The 17199-nt window shown below is 37.3% G+C and overlaps 1 protein-coding gene across 6 annotated transcripts in view; it reads left to right on the top strand.

The window, feature by feature from the left end:
• DPP10 (dipeptidyl peptidase like 10) overlaps positions 1–17199 on the top strand; it is a 362759-nt gene that overhangs the window by 196555 nt on the left and 149005 nt on the right. For all 6 annotated transcript variants that reach the window (XR_006939924.1, XR_005861359.2, XR_005861360.2 and 3 more), the window contains exons 2-3: positions 6904–7018; positions 14210–14305. Coding sequence is in view for 3 of the 6 variants with exons in the window: in XM_422126.8 (XP_422126.5) it covers positions 6904–7018; positions 14210–14305 (211 nt within the window). In the remaining 3 variants the exon portion in view is untranslated. The remainder of the gene's footprint in view (positions 1–6903; positions 7019–14209; positions 14306–17199) is intronic.

Genomic DNA, 17199 nt, shown 5'->3' with positions numbered 1-17199 from the left:
AACAAATGCATTGTTTCTTTTTTGTAGATGTTAATGATGCGTGTGGGCTCATTGGAAATGAGCCACTAGCTTTATTTCCACGTAATCTTGGAGGCAGTCTTCAAGATACAGAGATGGCCTTTTTTACATTCAGACAAAAGCATCATTAGCTTCAAGTTGAGGTTTGTGTGAGAAAGGGAAGGTGAAGCACAATGTGAATGTTAGCGGTCTGATGAGGATGTTGGGAATGGAAGCTGCAGTCCCATCAGGGCTGGCACTGACCCCCAGACCCCCAAAAGAGGTGTGACTGCTCTTGGCAACCAGCTGTATGGAGGTGAGATTTTCAGGGAGTGTTGCAAACAGACTCATTAAATAAAGGAAGTCTTCTGTAGTTGTTCTGCTTAGGATCTTAGAATAATCACCACAGGTGGCTAAATATAACTTTGATATACACAAGTACATTCGAATCACAAGGTACTTAATACTTGGAAATAAGAGTTCAGTATTCCTACTTGTGAAGCTTAGAATCTGCAAAAGATTGTGAACACAAGATTAAAAGGCAGAAAAACTTTGCAGTACTGAGTCACGATGAAGTTGACTCTGAAGGTGCAATAATCATACGTGGCTTTATGTCTTTATATGCAACTCAGTTTCCAAAAGCCAAAGAAATTCCCTTGCCTGATGTAGTTTCTTTCTCTGTAAGTAATAACCAACGTTTAAAATTCTTATCATACGCATAGAGCCTGAACAGTGATTTTTTTTTTTGGTAGAAATGCTTTAGACACTGTGCTTTTACTTGTCTAGTGTAATAGCATTCTTAGTGTGTGTCAGTAAATGTTACAAGGTATACTGCAAAATGAGTTGGAAAATGTGAAATGCTCCTTAATGCTAGCTGTATTATGTTGAGTAGTTTCCATAAATATTACTGTCTGTTTTTGTGAGTAGTCAAAACTAAGGGTATTGACATAGCTCTTCTCAAACATCATCCAGACCGTGAATGGGCTCTTCCAGTGCTGAAGGAAAATCTCTGCTTAGAACAAAAATGATCAAGGCTGAAAGAAGCACAAGATGTTTTGCAGGGTTAAGAAGAGGCACTAAGTGACGTGGGTTAGTGGGCCTGGTGGGGTTGGGTTGATGGTTGGACTTGGTGATCTTGGTTCTAATCTTTATGATTGTATGTTCTTAAGAAGGGTTTCCTCTTACCAACACAGCCCAGAGAAATAAAAACACAAAGATAGATTGGACCCATACCCAAATCCCCCATGTATTCTAAGTAGCGTAATTGCTCTCTTTTTAGAAATCCTGTTATCCACAGGCCTGACAAAGTCATGCATCCTGGTGGAAGGGGCTTCTGAAAGGAAGCTGCAACATTCTGATGAATAAAGATACTGACTGAGGAAAGTAATTGCGTGACCATAATAATTCAGACAAGAACTGGAGCAATAGGATCTTATAGCATGGCGGATAGGAGAGGGATGAAAATGATAGGTACTTATGCAAATGGATTAAAACCATCCTGTGCCACTTTGTGGGTCTGTCTTTTAGTCACTCTTGCAATCTAGGCCATGGGATTACTCAAAAACAGCTGGGAAAGAATGCATGCAATCATTTAATCACAAATTCTAAATGCTTTTTGTGGTAATTTTCCTGCAAATAGCACGCTACAAAATCAAGGCAGGTAGTATTTACTACGAGTTGCAGAACTAGCTACACAGTGAGCTCTGGAAAGACTGCATGGTTTTTATTTTAAGTATCCCAGGTTTGTCTTTTTTTAAACACCTGAGATAAAACATGAAACTATTAGTCTTTTTTTAGGTTTATCACCTTCTCTTCATGTTTAGGGAATGCAGATGATAGCGTTTAATGAAGTAGGTGCTGGGGGAGTCATTAAGTGATATTGTCGTGATTACATCTAAGCTACAGAGTGAGACTCATTCTCATTCCTACTGCAAAGCAAATTACAAATTTGTTTTTCATAGCCTTCTGCGCTCTGCCTCTGAAATTCTTGCCAAAATAAGGGAAGGTATGATTCTTCTTAGAGCTTTCCTCTGTAAGCTTTGTCCTTGTGGCAGCGCAGGAACAGTTTAGGCAAAACAAAAAACACAGAAAAAGGACTATTTTATTCAAGTCTTTAGAAGTTGTTATGCTGCTACAAACTGCTGCATGCCGGGGTCTTCTGAGATCCTTTGTCTGCCTGTAGTACCCCACAGCAAAACTGCACAAGCACTGGGCACTGCTGCAGCTCAGCACTGCTGGGTTTTCTGCTCCAAATACCCGTAGTCTCGGGGCTAATGCCAATGTGCATCTGTATATTTGCACCACTGACCATGTAAACCTGGTGTAGCGCACACAGGGCTGCAAGGAATAAATAATGGCAGTCTCAGCTTCAGCTTTGAGCAGTACTTATCAACACAGAGGAAATAACTAAAATTGGTGCAATTTTTGTTTGTAGTTTTTATTGATAAAGGACTATTTCGATGTTTCAGTCATCCCGCCATTTATCAACTGTTTTGGTGGTAGCATGGGGAGGTAGTACTATGAGGAAAAGCGGTTTAGCAACATTCCAGCTCTCAGGAAGGCATAGTGTTTCCCTAAAACTAGGTTTTTCATTTCTTGTCCCAGTGGGGGTGCTGTGCTGTAACTGACTTCCCTCTCCTGGAGAAGCCTGGCATAGTCCCCAGGTTTCAGCCCGTGCACTTCAGTGCTGCTTCTCCCGCAGACGGCTTCCTTCTGCTTCCCTCATTGCTGTATGCTTTGGCAGAAAATACATTGTCTTGTGATATTCAAAGAAGAAGAGAGCATGCTATGAAGATCATTCAAAAACAAGACTTATTAATGCAGCACGTTAAGGCGTTCTTTTCTGACGTTGTGTTGTCACCTTAGTTATATATGCTCTTGTTAGAAAAAGAAATGTCTTAAAGGCTTTTTATCCTCACTGATTAACAATAAAACTGTGCAAATTGATAAGCTTTAGGAAGGAAGCTGGATTTCTGGTTTTGCTGCTTGTGAGAAAGAAAAATGTTTATTCAAGTGGAAATGTGGAAATATTTGAGGAAATATTTGATTGTTTTTAAATACATTGAATGTGTTAATTGGAAGTGATTTCCCCACTCCCTCTCCCCCCCCCCCTCCGCCCCCCAAAAAATCATTATCTTCAATACTGCTTCAAAAGAAATACTGCACTTACAATATAAGTACTTGTGTTTGTGTATCAAATGATGAAAAACATCCATGCATGGAATAAATTTGAATGGAAATTTGCTTCATCTAATTAATTCTATTATGTAGGATATTGGGTTATATTTCCTTGAATCACATTAATTATGGAAGTAATTTTGTTGTTTTTAATTTTAAAGATGAAACATCCATGTTCATATTTTGTTAGAAAATAATGAACAACTCCTCAGCGCTCTTGGATGAGGTTACATACTGCAGTTTAAGATTCAAAACCCCACATCCTGCTAAACCTTAAAGGATGTTCATGCTTGTTGTGCATCAGTTCATCATCAGTCAGTTAATTATGTTATATTTAGAAACAGCCTAGTAGAAGAGAGAGAAAAATGCTCCATTGTGTTTAACTAATATTTGCCTTTGGAAGCTGTAGTTTTCCAAAGTCTCTTTCCTTTGCAGTGGCAGTGGGATTTAACATAGAGGGATTCTGAAGGGCTGAAATGATGTATACTCTCTTTTGACAGCCTCAGCCCCTCATCCATCTCCTGTCTAGTCTACAGATTTTAGTTTCAGCTTTCTTTTCAGAAACAGAGATCATTGGGATGCTCTGCCTGTTCCGAGTGGAACTGGGCACAACAAAAATGAGCTGCTCTTTCTTGTCTTAATGATACACTTTTGCCAAAGAGGAGGCCTGAAGTGTTTTGACCTGTAATATTTGTGTACGTTTTTTGTGCATGCAGCATAACAGGCTTTTCCCTCTGTTGGCTGTATTTTAGTAAGGCATTACTCAATCACAAATTACTTTCAAAAGCATATATTACTTAAGGGCTGTTTTTGGCAACAATGCAATTAAATGGTTCATGAAAAAGGTACTTTAAATAGTGAGAATACTTGCAATTATATTACACTTTGGCCATTTTCTGATTCATTAGAGTTAGATTGTAAAATCTATGATAACATTATAAATAGCATTACGTATTAAAAAAAAAAAAAAACATCTTCAAAAGTTGGTATCTTTTCTATCTGGTTTAATGTAAGAGCCTACTTAGAAGATTAGATCCTTAAATCTCCATCTCCATGCTCATTGTTATTATGTGATAGTTAGCAGTTCTCATGTCAGGAGCTTCTCATCGTACAGCTTCTAACAACGTTTTCTCCTGAGTGCCTCTATCTTCTTGCTGTGTTCAAAAATGATAGATCATGCACCATTGGCAAGACAGAAGCTATAAAGCTGTTTAACTGACTTTTATTACTGTTTCAGAAAGCAGTGTGAGGCTGAATATATTTTATTTCTTTAACAACAGACTATATTTTAGAGCTTTCTTGCTTGTAGTCAAGCATCAGTAAAGTTGATTGGAGATGTCCTTGATACTGATTGCATGATTAATTCCCATTATTATAGGAATCTCCCTAATGTTTTACCAACTTTCTTGTTATTGCACATTAACTTCACAGAGGTCTTACGGAAAGGTTTCACTCAAACATTTTCATTACTTTTTAATGACTTTGAATAATTACGGACTCCTAAATTTTATCCAGATATTAAATTAAAGCACTTTTTTCTTGGAAATAATTCTTTCCCTTTATGCCCATCTCCCACCTTCTCTCTTACTGTGAGTATGAATAAGCTTTCTGTGCTCAGTACAGGATTCATACATTCCTTATTTTCCTAGCAAAAAATTTAGAAACATTTAAAGTATGCTTTTATTTTTAGAAACTGAGCAATATTCATGTCTGCAAAGAAGAATATTCTGAGTAATGAAGGCATGGTACAGTTTTTTAGAAGCTTTGGTACAGAGGACATTCATCAAGTTGCGCAGCTTCTGTCATTTTAAGTCAATCCTTTGGAATAGGGTATCAAAAGTCTCAGAATAACTACTATTTTTTCAGCACAGCTTGCTTATACAAGCTGCTGTTCTCTTACAGTTGAACTCTGTTAAATGTCATATGAATAAGGCTTATACTGTTATGTTTAGGATAAGTCCTAATTTTCTAGACTGTGCTATTAAGATCAAAATAATTCTTAATTGAGTGAAAATAGTACTGTGGATCTCAGGTTACATCTAGGCCATAAAAGAATTGGGGTTGTCTGGACACCTTCCAATCCTCATAGCCTAGGGATTAATGAACAGATGCATGACAGTGATGTGCAGCCTTGAAGACCAACCACCTATAAGGCTACTTAGAAAGGTGCAGCATTCATTAGTGTTTAACAAGGTGGGAATGAAGAAAATGAGGGGAGCAGGCAGGTCTGTTTGGAAATTGGGCAGTGGAGTGGGGAAAGGAGATGGATGTCAGTTATTTTTCCCCTTATCTGAGAATAGTCCTAAAGTTCAGTGAACAAAATATAGGCATCAGGGACATGTTGTTGGTTAATAGTGGTCAGGCTTCTCCTGCATGGCTGCTTGGAGATCTCCAGGAAAACTGTGCATGCTGGCATTCCATCCATTATCTGTAGTTTCATTGGTATCAAGACCAAAGATGAGTGTAATGATTATAAAAAAAAAAAAGAAGGGGGGAAAAAAAGCAACGTAGAAGTACTCTTTTAGCTGTCTGGAGGGAAGGGGATGAGAGCAGCTGGAGGCCATTTATCATTGGGCCCAAGGTGCTTGCCAAAGGCTGCCCTAGCCTGTGGGTTGCTGTGAGACTTCCCCCGGTGGGATCACTTAGTCTGTGAAGTGAAATTCCTCTTAAATTTGCTAGGAAAGAAGAGCTTTCCTAGGTAGAAATGAGCAGATGTAGGATTTAAAAATGAAATTTAAGACACTGTTAAAGATGTTGTTGTATGTAACTCGTGTAGCACTCACGTAATGCAACTCAGCTTTGTAAGTAGGCTGAAATTGGACCTTCTGAGAAGTTTGTTTTCATTGTTAGTGTTATCACAGCAATTTATTTTGGAGATACTAAGGGTGTACATGGATAATTGCAGCAAAGCGACTGGATATGGGTAGAAAAACCGTTGATTATCATCAGAGCAAGTTAGGATTGCATGAAATAATTGTTGAACTGTTTTTGTTGCTCTAGTGTTAGATGCTAAACCGTTGTTTGGTTTAAAATTGTACTGTGAATACAAGCAATACCTTGTTGCTATTGACAAACCTTAATCACATCGTTAATACGAGTTAAATGTGTAACCACAGAGAACATAGCTTTACTTGTGCTAGTAGTTATGGGAGCGTTCATTTAACATTTGTTACAAGTTACTGTTGATTTCTTTACGGGTAGTAGGGGAGCAGTTTACAGCTGAACTATTGAATTGAGGAAGAAGAGATGTTCAGTTTTGTATGAAACCTCAGGCAGTTTTGAAAATGCTTTCTATTACAAATAAGTTTAATAGGGTACATTAAAAAGGATGTGTATTTAAACGTTTATGGTCCGTACCATGTTAGGTAGAATTACAGTAAATTGCTGCATTTTATTTCTGCAATTATCTTACAAACTGCTAGTTGATATTGTCCTGAAGTTTATGTTCAGCACATTTTAACAGTAGTCATATTTTGGACAGCTTGAATAAGCTCATTTTGTTGTTGTGTAGGGATTTAAAATTACTTATGTCTGAAAAGAAAGAAAAGACATCTATTAAAGAGAGATGATGTCTGCACCTTTGGAATTACGCATGCATGCTGTTGAGAAGGGAGGGATAGTTACCATCTCCTGAATTGTTATTTTGGGTGTATGGAGTACAGTTTTCCTACCAGTAATAGTTTTAGAAATATGTGATTATGAAACTCGATTTTTATTCTTTTCCTTTAGGAACTTGGAAGTAACAGCCCTCCGCAGAGGAACTGGAAGGGAATTGCTATTGCTCTGCTGGTGATTCTAGTTGTTTGCTCGCTCATCACTATGTCTGTCATTCTTTTAACACCAGGTAACCTACTTCTTTATTTTATCTTACTGGAGGTGTATGATTCATAATGCACTAATTCAAATGATAAATAAATGTTAAAATATCTCTATCCTTTAAGCATTTTTAACTTCTGACTCTCATAAACTTGGTACTCGTAGGGCCTTCTGAGTTACTGGAAGCTTTATGTAGCACAAGTACTTGGCTTCAGCAGTAGGTCATTAGCGTTGTATTGCCTTTGGGATGGCTACAAGCATTAACTTCACTGAGTATGAGCTTGAGCGTATGATTTTTGTCACTTGGGTCTTAGTGTAATTTCTAATTCAGAGATGAGCTAACAGAAGGATGGATGTCCTGAAAAAGTAATAATGAGAACGAAACATGTAACCAAACCAGAAGTATGCATGTTTCATATATACATGAACAAGACGTTGCCATTATCTTTCTATCAGAAAACAGCTACTTAACTTTAAAACCAAGGAAACTACTCAGTGGCTCACTTACCAATAAAAAAAGGGGGTTGGGTAGGTGGAATTAATAGACAAAAAACATAATTGCACCTGTATAAAAAATTATGCCTAATGGTACTGGAACAGCAACTGTTTGGAAACCTAAGAGAAGGAATCACTGCACAAGTTTTAAAGAATCTTTGAGTTCTTTCGACCAGATTTGAGTTCTTTCTGTCAGATTTAAAAATATGATCAAATTTCAACTTTGAATGTTGTGTCTAGGTAATAAATACGGATGTGAAAACATTTTGTTATGCAAATGTTCAATTTGTATAAACCAAAGTACTAACGAAGTTCTCTGTTCTGAGACAGCCACAGGGGCTGAGGGAAGGGCATGGAGCAGTCAGAGGAGGGTCTGTTGAGGGTGAGAGAGGTCCCGCCCCAGAGGATGGTGGGCATGGAAAAGGCTGCCCAGGGACCGGGTGCAGCCCTGAGGCTGCAGAAGCTCAGGGAGCATTTGGGCACTGCTCTCAGGCATATGGTCTGATTTGGGGGCAGTTCTGCATAGATCCGGGAGTTAGATATGATGATCTTTATGTGTCCCTTCTATGATAAGAAACTTTTCTTCTTAGAGGGAGTGAGACAACTGAGGAAAGTATAAAGGAATATTGTTGTTTATCCTGTTTCCCGCTGTGTAGAAGTATCTAAGAATGCGTAATGCTGTCCAAGGAAGTGATAAAGAAATTATTGTTTAGTTATTACCAATTATAATATTTTGAGAATAATAAAAGCAAACTTGTGCTGCTGTAGTCTCAAGATATAAGATTTTCTTCAGGGAATAAGAAAAGACAGATGTAGAAGGCAAACAATGGTGTATCCTGGTGTACTGTAAGACAGAAGACTGTCCTTTTCAGGGAGAGGTTCCTTTATTTTAAGGCTTGAAAAATCTCAAAGATGTTGTGCTGGAATTCACAATAATAGACATCAATTCTGGCTCTTATAGAATTATTAATGATGTAAAAACATAAATGGAAGTCTTTGAAGACACTCATCAAAAAAGAGAAGAACAAACACCCCAGGGAAATGTTAATTTTTTTCATGTGGTAAAAGATGTTTGGTGAACTACAACATCTCTGGGGCCAGTATAAAACCCAGAGAGCTTGCCTGAAAATTTGATGTGATCTGGGACCGATATTTCAGTTGAAATCATGCGAGTGAAAACGAGTTCTGTCAGCTCAGGTGTTCTAAGATATCCCAAATAGACTGTAGAGCTTCATATAAATAAAAGCCTTTTTCCAAGAATGACCTAGGTCTGAAAAATTGGGGTTTCTTGTGGTTAAAAATGCTTATCAAAGAAAGCTTTGTAGGTACGTTATAGGACAGCTCCTTTCCTTACTTTCAAACTTTATCTGTTCCCCTTTCACTTCATGATTAATACGTTTTTGAAAGTTATTATTTCTTATACTCTGCTAGTTTCCTGGAGGGTGCTGAGCACTGCAGCTGAAGCTTTCTGACTGAATATATATTGAAGATGACTCTGGGATATCTAGCCCATCAGGAAGTGCAAAACTCAGATTGCCACAGATTGTCTCACCTTTCTGGTGCTTAGTGCTGAGGTGCTAGAGATCTGTTGTTCTAAATATTTAGTTTTGTAATTTATTTCTAAAATGACTATTTAAAGTATCTTGTTTCTTTCCCTATTTATTTCTGCCTGTAGTGATAGGTGCCTTTTAGACTTGGTACAGTTTCCTCTAAACACTGTGCTTCATTTTGCTTCTTTATATGGGGATAGGGATGATTTTAGCAGCTGCTCAGAAGCCTGCTTAGTCATTATAAAGTATTTCAATGAAAATCATGTCAAGGTAGAATCGTATGTATTGATATGCCAAACCTAAGATATCTTGTGCCTGCAATTATGGCATTTTATCCCCAGTGTGAGAAACAGTTAGGTTCACGTACACATTAATGCAGAAGTCATTAGATTTCTCTCAAGATTTTTTGAGCAGCAGCTTTCATGCCTTTTTTAATATAGAGTTCAGTGTTTTTCTATGAGCCAGTAAGTTTATAAACCAAAATCTTCTGTGAATGCAAAAAGCTTCAAGGAGGCTTTAGCTTCTGCTGAAGATACAAGCAGTGTTAAAACTAAATAGAAATTCTTCATATATATATATATATATATATATATATATATATACACACACACACACAACACAAAGCAGGAATGGTATTGAATGAGGAATGTTCTTTGAGCTGTTAATATTGTAGACTGTTAAAATACAAAATGAAATATGTGTCACCGTTAGATTACGTTTTAATTAAACGAGCTGTGATATTAGTAATATTTTGGAGCCCTGCATGTTGTTTTTCATCTGTAATAATACTGAGAAGCTTTAGAAATGTCTTAGCTTTCTCAACAAAGAGGCAGGTAAAGGGAAGGACAGACTGTTTCATCTGTGTAAAGGATTAGTAGTAAAGTCTGAATGGACTCCCAGTCCTGTAACCTCTGGCTGAGTTTCTAACAGCTCTCTGTGAACAATGCATCATCAGTGTTTTGAAAAACCCATCGTATCCACAAAATTAGAATTGCTACCATCTCTGGAGATGGGAGTAGAAGGCTTGCAAACTTCTCTCTCTGCTACTTTTCTTTGCTGTTAGGGAAGCGTATTGATAAAACAAGTGCATGAAGATGTCATGAAATGGAGTCTTATTAAAATAAAGGGCTGCAACGTGGAAGAATTTGGGGTTTCAAAGAATAAATCTGTCTGGCCAATTTAATTAGGAGTGCATTTTTTTTTAAGTGTAATATCATGGATATGACAGGAGAAGTATTTGAGAGAATAAATGAGGAAAGTACCTTAGGAATAATTGTATAACCTTCTTTATATTGTGAATTAGTGGTGAGTGAAGAGACAGAAGTAGTTTTTTCTCAGATAGTATAATTATATGTCAGTATAAGTATAACACAAATATCTTTCTTGTTCTCATGTTGTTTTATTACAGTTCTGAAGTTTCATCATGTTTCATGAGCATAATGAAATATAGGTAGGCTTTCTGTGGTCAGTGCCTCACTTCTGCCTTTAGATCAGCACGTTTTCTTCCTTGCAGTATAAGAGTATGTACCCCATGGTAGGAGTAACCTGAGGATCCCAGTGTCAGTCAGTCTGTATTCTAAAACTTGGGAATGCTCAATTGGAAATACTAAGAAGCTGAAAGCTTCTGTATGGAAAATGTCCAAAGAGTTGCCTAGACGTGCCCAATTTTCTTGAAGTGTTGTGCTGCAGTACTTAAGGCTGTTCCTCTCTTAGGGAAGAGAGCTGTTTCTGGAGGTGTGGCAGACTTGGCTGTATGTGGGAATCCTTTGCTGACATGTATTGATGTCAGCACTTAGGCTGTGCTTGCTGATGTAGGCTGATTACTGTTGAACAGAGTGGCTTGTGAACCCTGTGGCAAAACAGTTTGCTTTGTTGTCTCATTGAGGCTGGGGGAAAATGACAGGTTTGCAGAAAAATTCATCTAGGGAATATCTAGTTCAGCCAAACTCACAGAAAATGCTTTTGTGAAATATGTTTGTGTAAAAGCAAGCTCCAAGAAGGATATCCATTTCAGAACAGAGTTGGGACCAACCCTTCCACACCATTTCTCATGCTACTCTTTAAATAAATAGAAAAGAAACTAGAAGTTAGTAAATATTCGTTACCAAAGAAATTCAGGTTTCTGTTTTAATACTGTATAGTCCTTATGTAATTACTGTACATTAGCAAGCAAGTTCTGATATCTACTTTCAGTCAAGTTTTTTTCCTTTCTCATGTAAGCGTTATACAGACCATGTCCATTCCCACTTAGAGCTGTTTGCTTGTGCACAGCTGGTGGTGTTTTTCAACTTTTCAGGCATAGTTTAACATCAAGCAAGTCTAACTTGTTTCCCCACAGAAAATCCAGGAAGGAATGTGACTTAGTAATATGTTGCACTTCATAGTTGTTAGTTTTAGTTTCTATGTTAGAAGGTAAACTTTGAAGTGTTCAAACTGTTCTTAATTACTCATTTGTAAAAATCATAGAATCCTTAAAGTTGGAAGGAACCTCTGAAGGTTAACTAGTTCAACTCCCCTGCAGTTGGCAGGGACATCTACAGCTGGATCAAGTGGCTTAGAACCTGGTCCAGCCTGGCCTTGAAAGTGTAAACACATGAAAATGAGTGAAGCTATTATTTCTACTTTTGCAATCTTGTAGTTTCCTAAACAGAAACAGTTTGTAATTTTGAATAAATATGCACCAGCTGTTGAATTGTGAAAGTATTTATTGTATAATCAAAAAAATACAGCCATTTGATTTTTAACTTTCTTTGTATCTTTTGTAATCTGTGTTCATTTTCTGTATATCACGTATGTAGTTTCAGGATAAAATGTAGAAGTCCAAGGGAAACTGGGAGAACAATGGAAGATGATTCAGTAAAATTTAAAATGGAAGCAAAGGAGAGAGTAGGCTGTTTGGTAATATAATAAACATAGGATGGAAAAAAGCTGTCTTTAGAAATAAGTGCTCTGAGAAGTGCATACCAATTTGTGTTTGTGCTGAAGACGGATTAACCCAGTATAGTGTGTGGAGCTGAAATGATGTACAATCCATCTTACTGTACATAACTGAGCATTTTGGGAACTTAGAGTACTATTCTAGTTTTTTAAGGTCAAATCATCATTTTGCTCAAAAATAACAGAATCCACGGTATTGTCAGAGAGGGGAAAATGGGCATATGAAGAACTCAGTATTTGATACTGTTTAGTAGGAAGCTGTATTCTAAAGGCAGGGAGTGTTATATATGCTCTTCTCAGCTCCACAAATACAATATGTGCTTACTTTAGAGATAAAAATTCAGTATGTGGCAGGAGGAAGAGCTAACAAGATACCATGACGTGTAAACAGGATTAGGTATAAATCATGGAAGATAATGCTACTCTGCTGTAAAGCTCTGGTAAGACTACAAGTGGAGCGTTGTGTCCCATGCTGGACTTGGAGGCTAAAAAAAAAAAACCAACCCAAACAGGTTGTTTTGATCCCTGGAAGGTAGGAAGAATCCTAAAGCTTATTTGAGGATTAGAATGTTTCTCTTGTGAGAGGAGATTTGAACAACTCTGTATGCTTAGCCTTGTAAGATATCAAGTGTGGGAAGAGTTGATTATGGTGAGTAAATGCTTACAAGCTCTCACTGAGCAGTGGGAGGGAAGTGCATCAACACACTGCATCACTGTGCTATGGCTATCTGTGTTGGCCTTGTCTCTCCTTAATTTATGGTGTGAATTAAAAAGGAGTTTGTCTTCAATGCAGCAAGGATGAACCTTATTTTAATACTAACGCTGCAGCAGGCAACGCTGACACTTAAAAGGCTAGAAAACGATTGTTGTTGATTTCAGTCAGCTTTCAACCAGGCCTCTGACTGAGCTATCTGGCTGAACAAACACTGATAACTGAACTGTAATGGTCTTCGTTCACTGTGAAGAGGTCACATTTTCATTTGAAAGGCACTACGTACTACCTTTCCAAAACATCTTTTGTTAGTTAAAAATGTGCCGTAGGACACTGGGTCAGCATAAAGATGACAGGATTGTTCCTTGATGCTGTGATTCTAGACACTCTTTGCTATGGGTCTGTCATCAACGGTGCTAATACCAGCCATCTATAAAGACAAAACCGAACTCTAACCAAAAGGAGGCTGTCCACAGAGAAGGTACTTCGGGATGCCCATATATTGAAAGAAAAGCTCACAGAACAAAGAGATGCTGCATAATCGGTGATAATCCTGCCCAGTGATGATAAAACACTTATGGGACCTGAGAGGGCAGCTGTCTGGTTGGTTGCTTAGCAAGTAAATGGGCGCATATTTTTTGCTAGTGCACAGGGGACGTAGAACACGGCTTTTGGCAACTGCTGTTCTTCTAAGTAGCCTAAAGCAGTTAGGTGAAGTGCATACCTGCTGTGTATGAATATTCATTGGAAACTTTGTGTTTTGATAGCAAAATAGGACGTTTGCTTTAATACTATCTCTGATATTGCATTTGTGTGACAGTACACTTGAATCTCTACTACTTACGATTTATTCAACCTACAGCACAAGAAGAAAAGCAGAATTTGGCAGTTTCCTTTCCATTTCTAAAGCACAGAAATGATTTTAGGAGCTGGTAACTGTTTTGTTTTGTTTTGAAATTAATATTGACTGTCTTTCAGAAGTATGATAATCCTGGCTTGTATTGTTTGAATGAAACAAAGATGCTAGCCAAGGCTAAAAAGGCAAGGTTTGTTGCGGGAGAGCAAATATGGATCATAAAATGTACATATGGATTTTCTTATTAATACTTTTCTTTACATTTGAGTCTTATAAGTAAATAGGCTCCTTCCATTTTGATTAATGTGGCCTTTATCCTGTGGCTGTCAGGAAATTCTTGTAATGCTTTGAAATCGGTTTTCTAGTGGAAAAGAGGTGTGGAAAGGAGGACCTGTGCCACTAACCTTGCCAGAATAGTAAATAGTCAAGCACTTCACAATTCACCTGTCATGTCCCTAAGGTGTTAGCGGTGGCTTGTTTTTTCCTGAAGCTGTACTGAAGAAAAATGAAAGTTTTCATTCTAATGATTAAGGATAGAGCAATGCAGTGTCATCAATTTCAACAGAACTTCTGAACATGTTCTAGTTCTCTAATTCCAGTGTTTTGCAAACTACACAGAATATATTGTTTTAATAACTATGTAAAATGATTCTGTTATTTTTGTTTTAGATGAGCTTGCAAATTCTTCTGAAACCAGATTGTCCTTGGAAGATCTCTTCAGAAAAGAGTTCATAGTTCATAATCCAGAAGCCAAATGGATTAATGGTAAGTGTATAACTTCTCATATAATTTAATTGCTTTGAGTGTTAAGTAATGTCAGTGTCCAGTCATTGAAAAAGAACCACTTAAAATCTAAACTCTTGAAACTGTCCAGTGTCCTGCTTTTCCTTGTAGTTCTGAATCACATGTGCTTCATTAACTTGAGAAGTGGTTTTCTAATTTCAAATCTCTATCTAGTAGGAACTTGATAAGATTTTCTGTTTGTGCCATTGGCTCAGTTGGATGCGCTGATGAAGAACTGGTTTTTGTTGATGGATTCACGAAGATCAATTATCTGTATATTGTTCTATTAACATTTTCTCAGTTTGGGAATTTGAGAACTGAATATTCCGCTTTGTATCTGGAATGGATTCTTAAATATTTCAACCTATTTTGAAATGCTTGGGCAGTTCTTAGTCATTTTCTAATGTCTACATACCGCGTTTAAATTTCTACTTTGGGAATCTCCATAACGTTTATAAATAATTAAAGAATATCACATTTTTAATGAAAGAAAGCAAATGATCTACATATTAGTAACACAAAATATGTAGTCTGTTATTCTTGAACTCTCTTCTATGGCCTGTGTTAAGAAAAAGAAAAAAAGCTGCTTTTATAAAGTTATAAAGGTGTGGTAAAAAGGAAGATGTTGAATTTGATGGTAGATGCTTATTTGAATACATTTCTTTTGTGGTGTTCAGAATCCGTCTGGAGAAACTCATGGTGGAAAATAATTTTGCTTGTGTTGTTCAAAATAACACAGGGCATAAGCATTCTGATAGTGCTACAATTGTACAGTGATGAACTTCTCATTTATTGAAAATATTAGACAACTTGGTGAAGAGGCATTCACTCTTTTATTAGCAGTACTGGCTTTCTACAGGTGTGTTTCTCAGCTAGTGTGAGAACTTGATAGCAGTGAAGTGTTTGCACGTACTTGTTTGCCAAAAAAGCAACTAAGTCCTGTGGTTTTTGGAGGGGGGGGGGGGAAGGGGGAAAAAATGGACATTTTTATGATTGCTATGATGCCTACATGTATGTGGAGAATGAATTACATAAGTTAATACTCAGCATTCATTAGTATGGGGCTGGAGGGGACCATTAGGTACTTTCCTTTGTTGTTTGGAGGGTAAGTACTGCTTCTGAGCTCTGCACAGGAACACTTTGGTGGAAAATAAGTAGCTACTTACTACTACTTTATGCACCTCTTGGGATACAATAATTTGTATCCCATCCAAGTTTTATCATCTTGACCTCTAAGAAAAGGTCAAGAAGAGAGATTGAAATAATAGTTCCTGCTGTAAGCATTTTCTGCAGTCTAGAGGATAATTTACAGTAAAATGTCCAATCATGACTTAAGGATTGCAAGTGCTGTATGAATCTTAGGTAAGGTCTTGTGTTCAACTGCTGTGATTCAGTAAAACTTTACCTTCTGATTTGTGAAAATGTTTAGCATTCGCTTACTAATACTTCCTTGATTTAAATTCCTGCCCTACAAATATCATCCCCATGTAGTTACCTCTAAAGTAATCTAGTCTTAAATAAGAAAAGGTCCTATATATGTTTGTACAGTCCGTTTCCTTTTCTGCCTGAAACTGAGTCCCCTTGCCACCAGTAAGTAATGATCCAAATGATTAAAGCTGCAGTGGAAATGCTGTTCTTTGTCTGAGAAAATCAGGTGTTGCCAAGGGGAAAAGAAAAAATCCTCAACAAGAGTTTTAAAAGTGTGTTACCATTGATCAACTGTCATTTTAAGGTATACCTTTCCTTTATCATTTCTTCACAAAAATACCATCCACTATCCCTTTTTTTCTTACCTACTTGGTATGAGGCTTGAGAACGTTTGTATTATCTACATCCTTCTGTTTCTTTCTTGCTTTGTGTATGATGGCTAATGTTTTTCTTGAAAGTAATCACTCAGTAATTTGGTAAGCTTTTTTTTTCAGTTATAAATTGATGCCTAATGGCATTAAAAATGACCTTATGGCGATTGTACAGAACCATCATTTCATTGTAATCTGAAGCACTTGATTTCAGAAAGCACTCCTGTTCCTTGGCATAGTTTTAGAGAAAGTGAATGACAGTCCACCTTCACTCAATATTATTGATCTTCAGGTTTTTCTACTAGGAAGTGAGAATTTAAAATGCTGCCAGCGTACAATGAAAGTACTTAAATCTGACAGCATGCAGTTATTGGTAAGGGTTTTGCATTAGGTGGCAAAACAGCTTCCTTTACTTCGGTCTGAGTACAGCATTGTAACGGAGGTTAAAAACTTCAGAGTAATTGAGTTGAAGAAGGTACTGGAGTTAAACTTTCCCTATGTTTTCTGTTGCCAAAAAGCTTGTTGTGAGACTGACTTATCTATCATATTACTTCTGTTTTGCAATAGGAACCAGTCTTTGCCTTAGGTCAGGCATAGAATCTTGTTTCATGATGGCAGTTCTTTGAGGAGCCCTCCTCCTGTGTGCTAATACAGTATGTTAAATGGAAGGTAATGATTTGTGATTTTGTCATTGATACAGCAAGTTTAGAGCTAATACAACTGTATCATTGCTCTGTTAGTTCTTCTTAAACTGATGTGTGAATCATAGCTTATGTGCCATCACTGGCAGTTAGCAGCTGGATCTTTCAACTACACTGAAGAGTATGTTCAGTGTATTTTCTTCATTTCTTTTAAGAATCTACTTGGAAATATTTATGCTGCTTTGTGAAAAATGCTGAGGGTTCAAAAGGTTTGCAGTCTAACCCCTAGATCTGTACTAATGTACCTGCATCTCTTTTTACCATCAGGGACTCTGGCTGTTGGTGATAATAAAATTCTGGAACTTTGCTTTTATTCATTCTGCTAATGTGGGAGTTTGATGTTTAGATAATCTTTGCCAACCTTTGCTATACGTGG

The sequence above is a fragment of the Gallus gallus genome, chromosome 7 (genome assembly GCF_016699485.2).
Source record: "Gallus gallus isolate bGalGal1 chromosome 7, bGalGal1.mat.broiler.GRCg7b, whole genome shotgun sequence".
Taxonomy (NCBI): Eukaryota; Metazoa; Chordata; class Aves; order Galliformes; family Phasianidae; genus Gallus; species Gallus gallus.
Note: the sequence above shows the minus strand (reverse complement) of the source record. Positions and strands in the feature narration are given on the sequence as shown.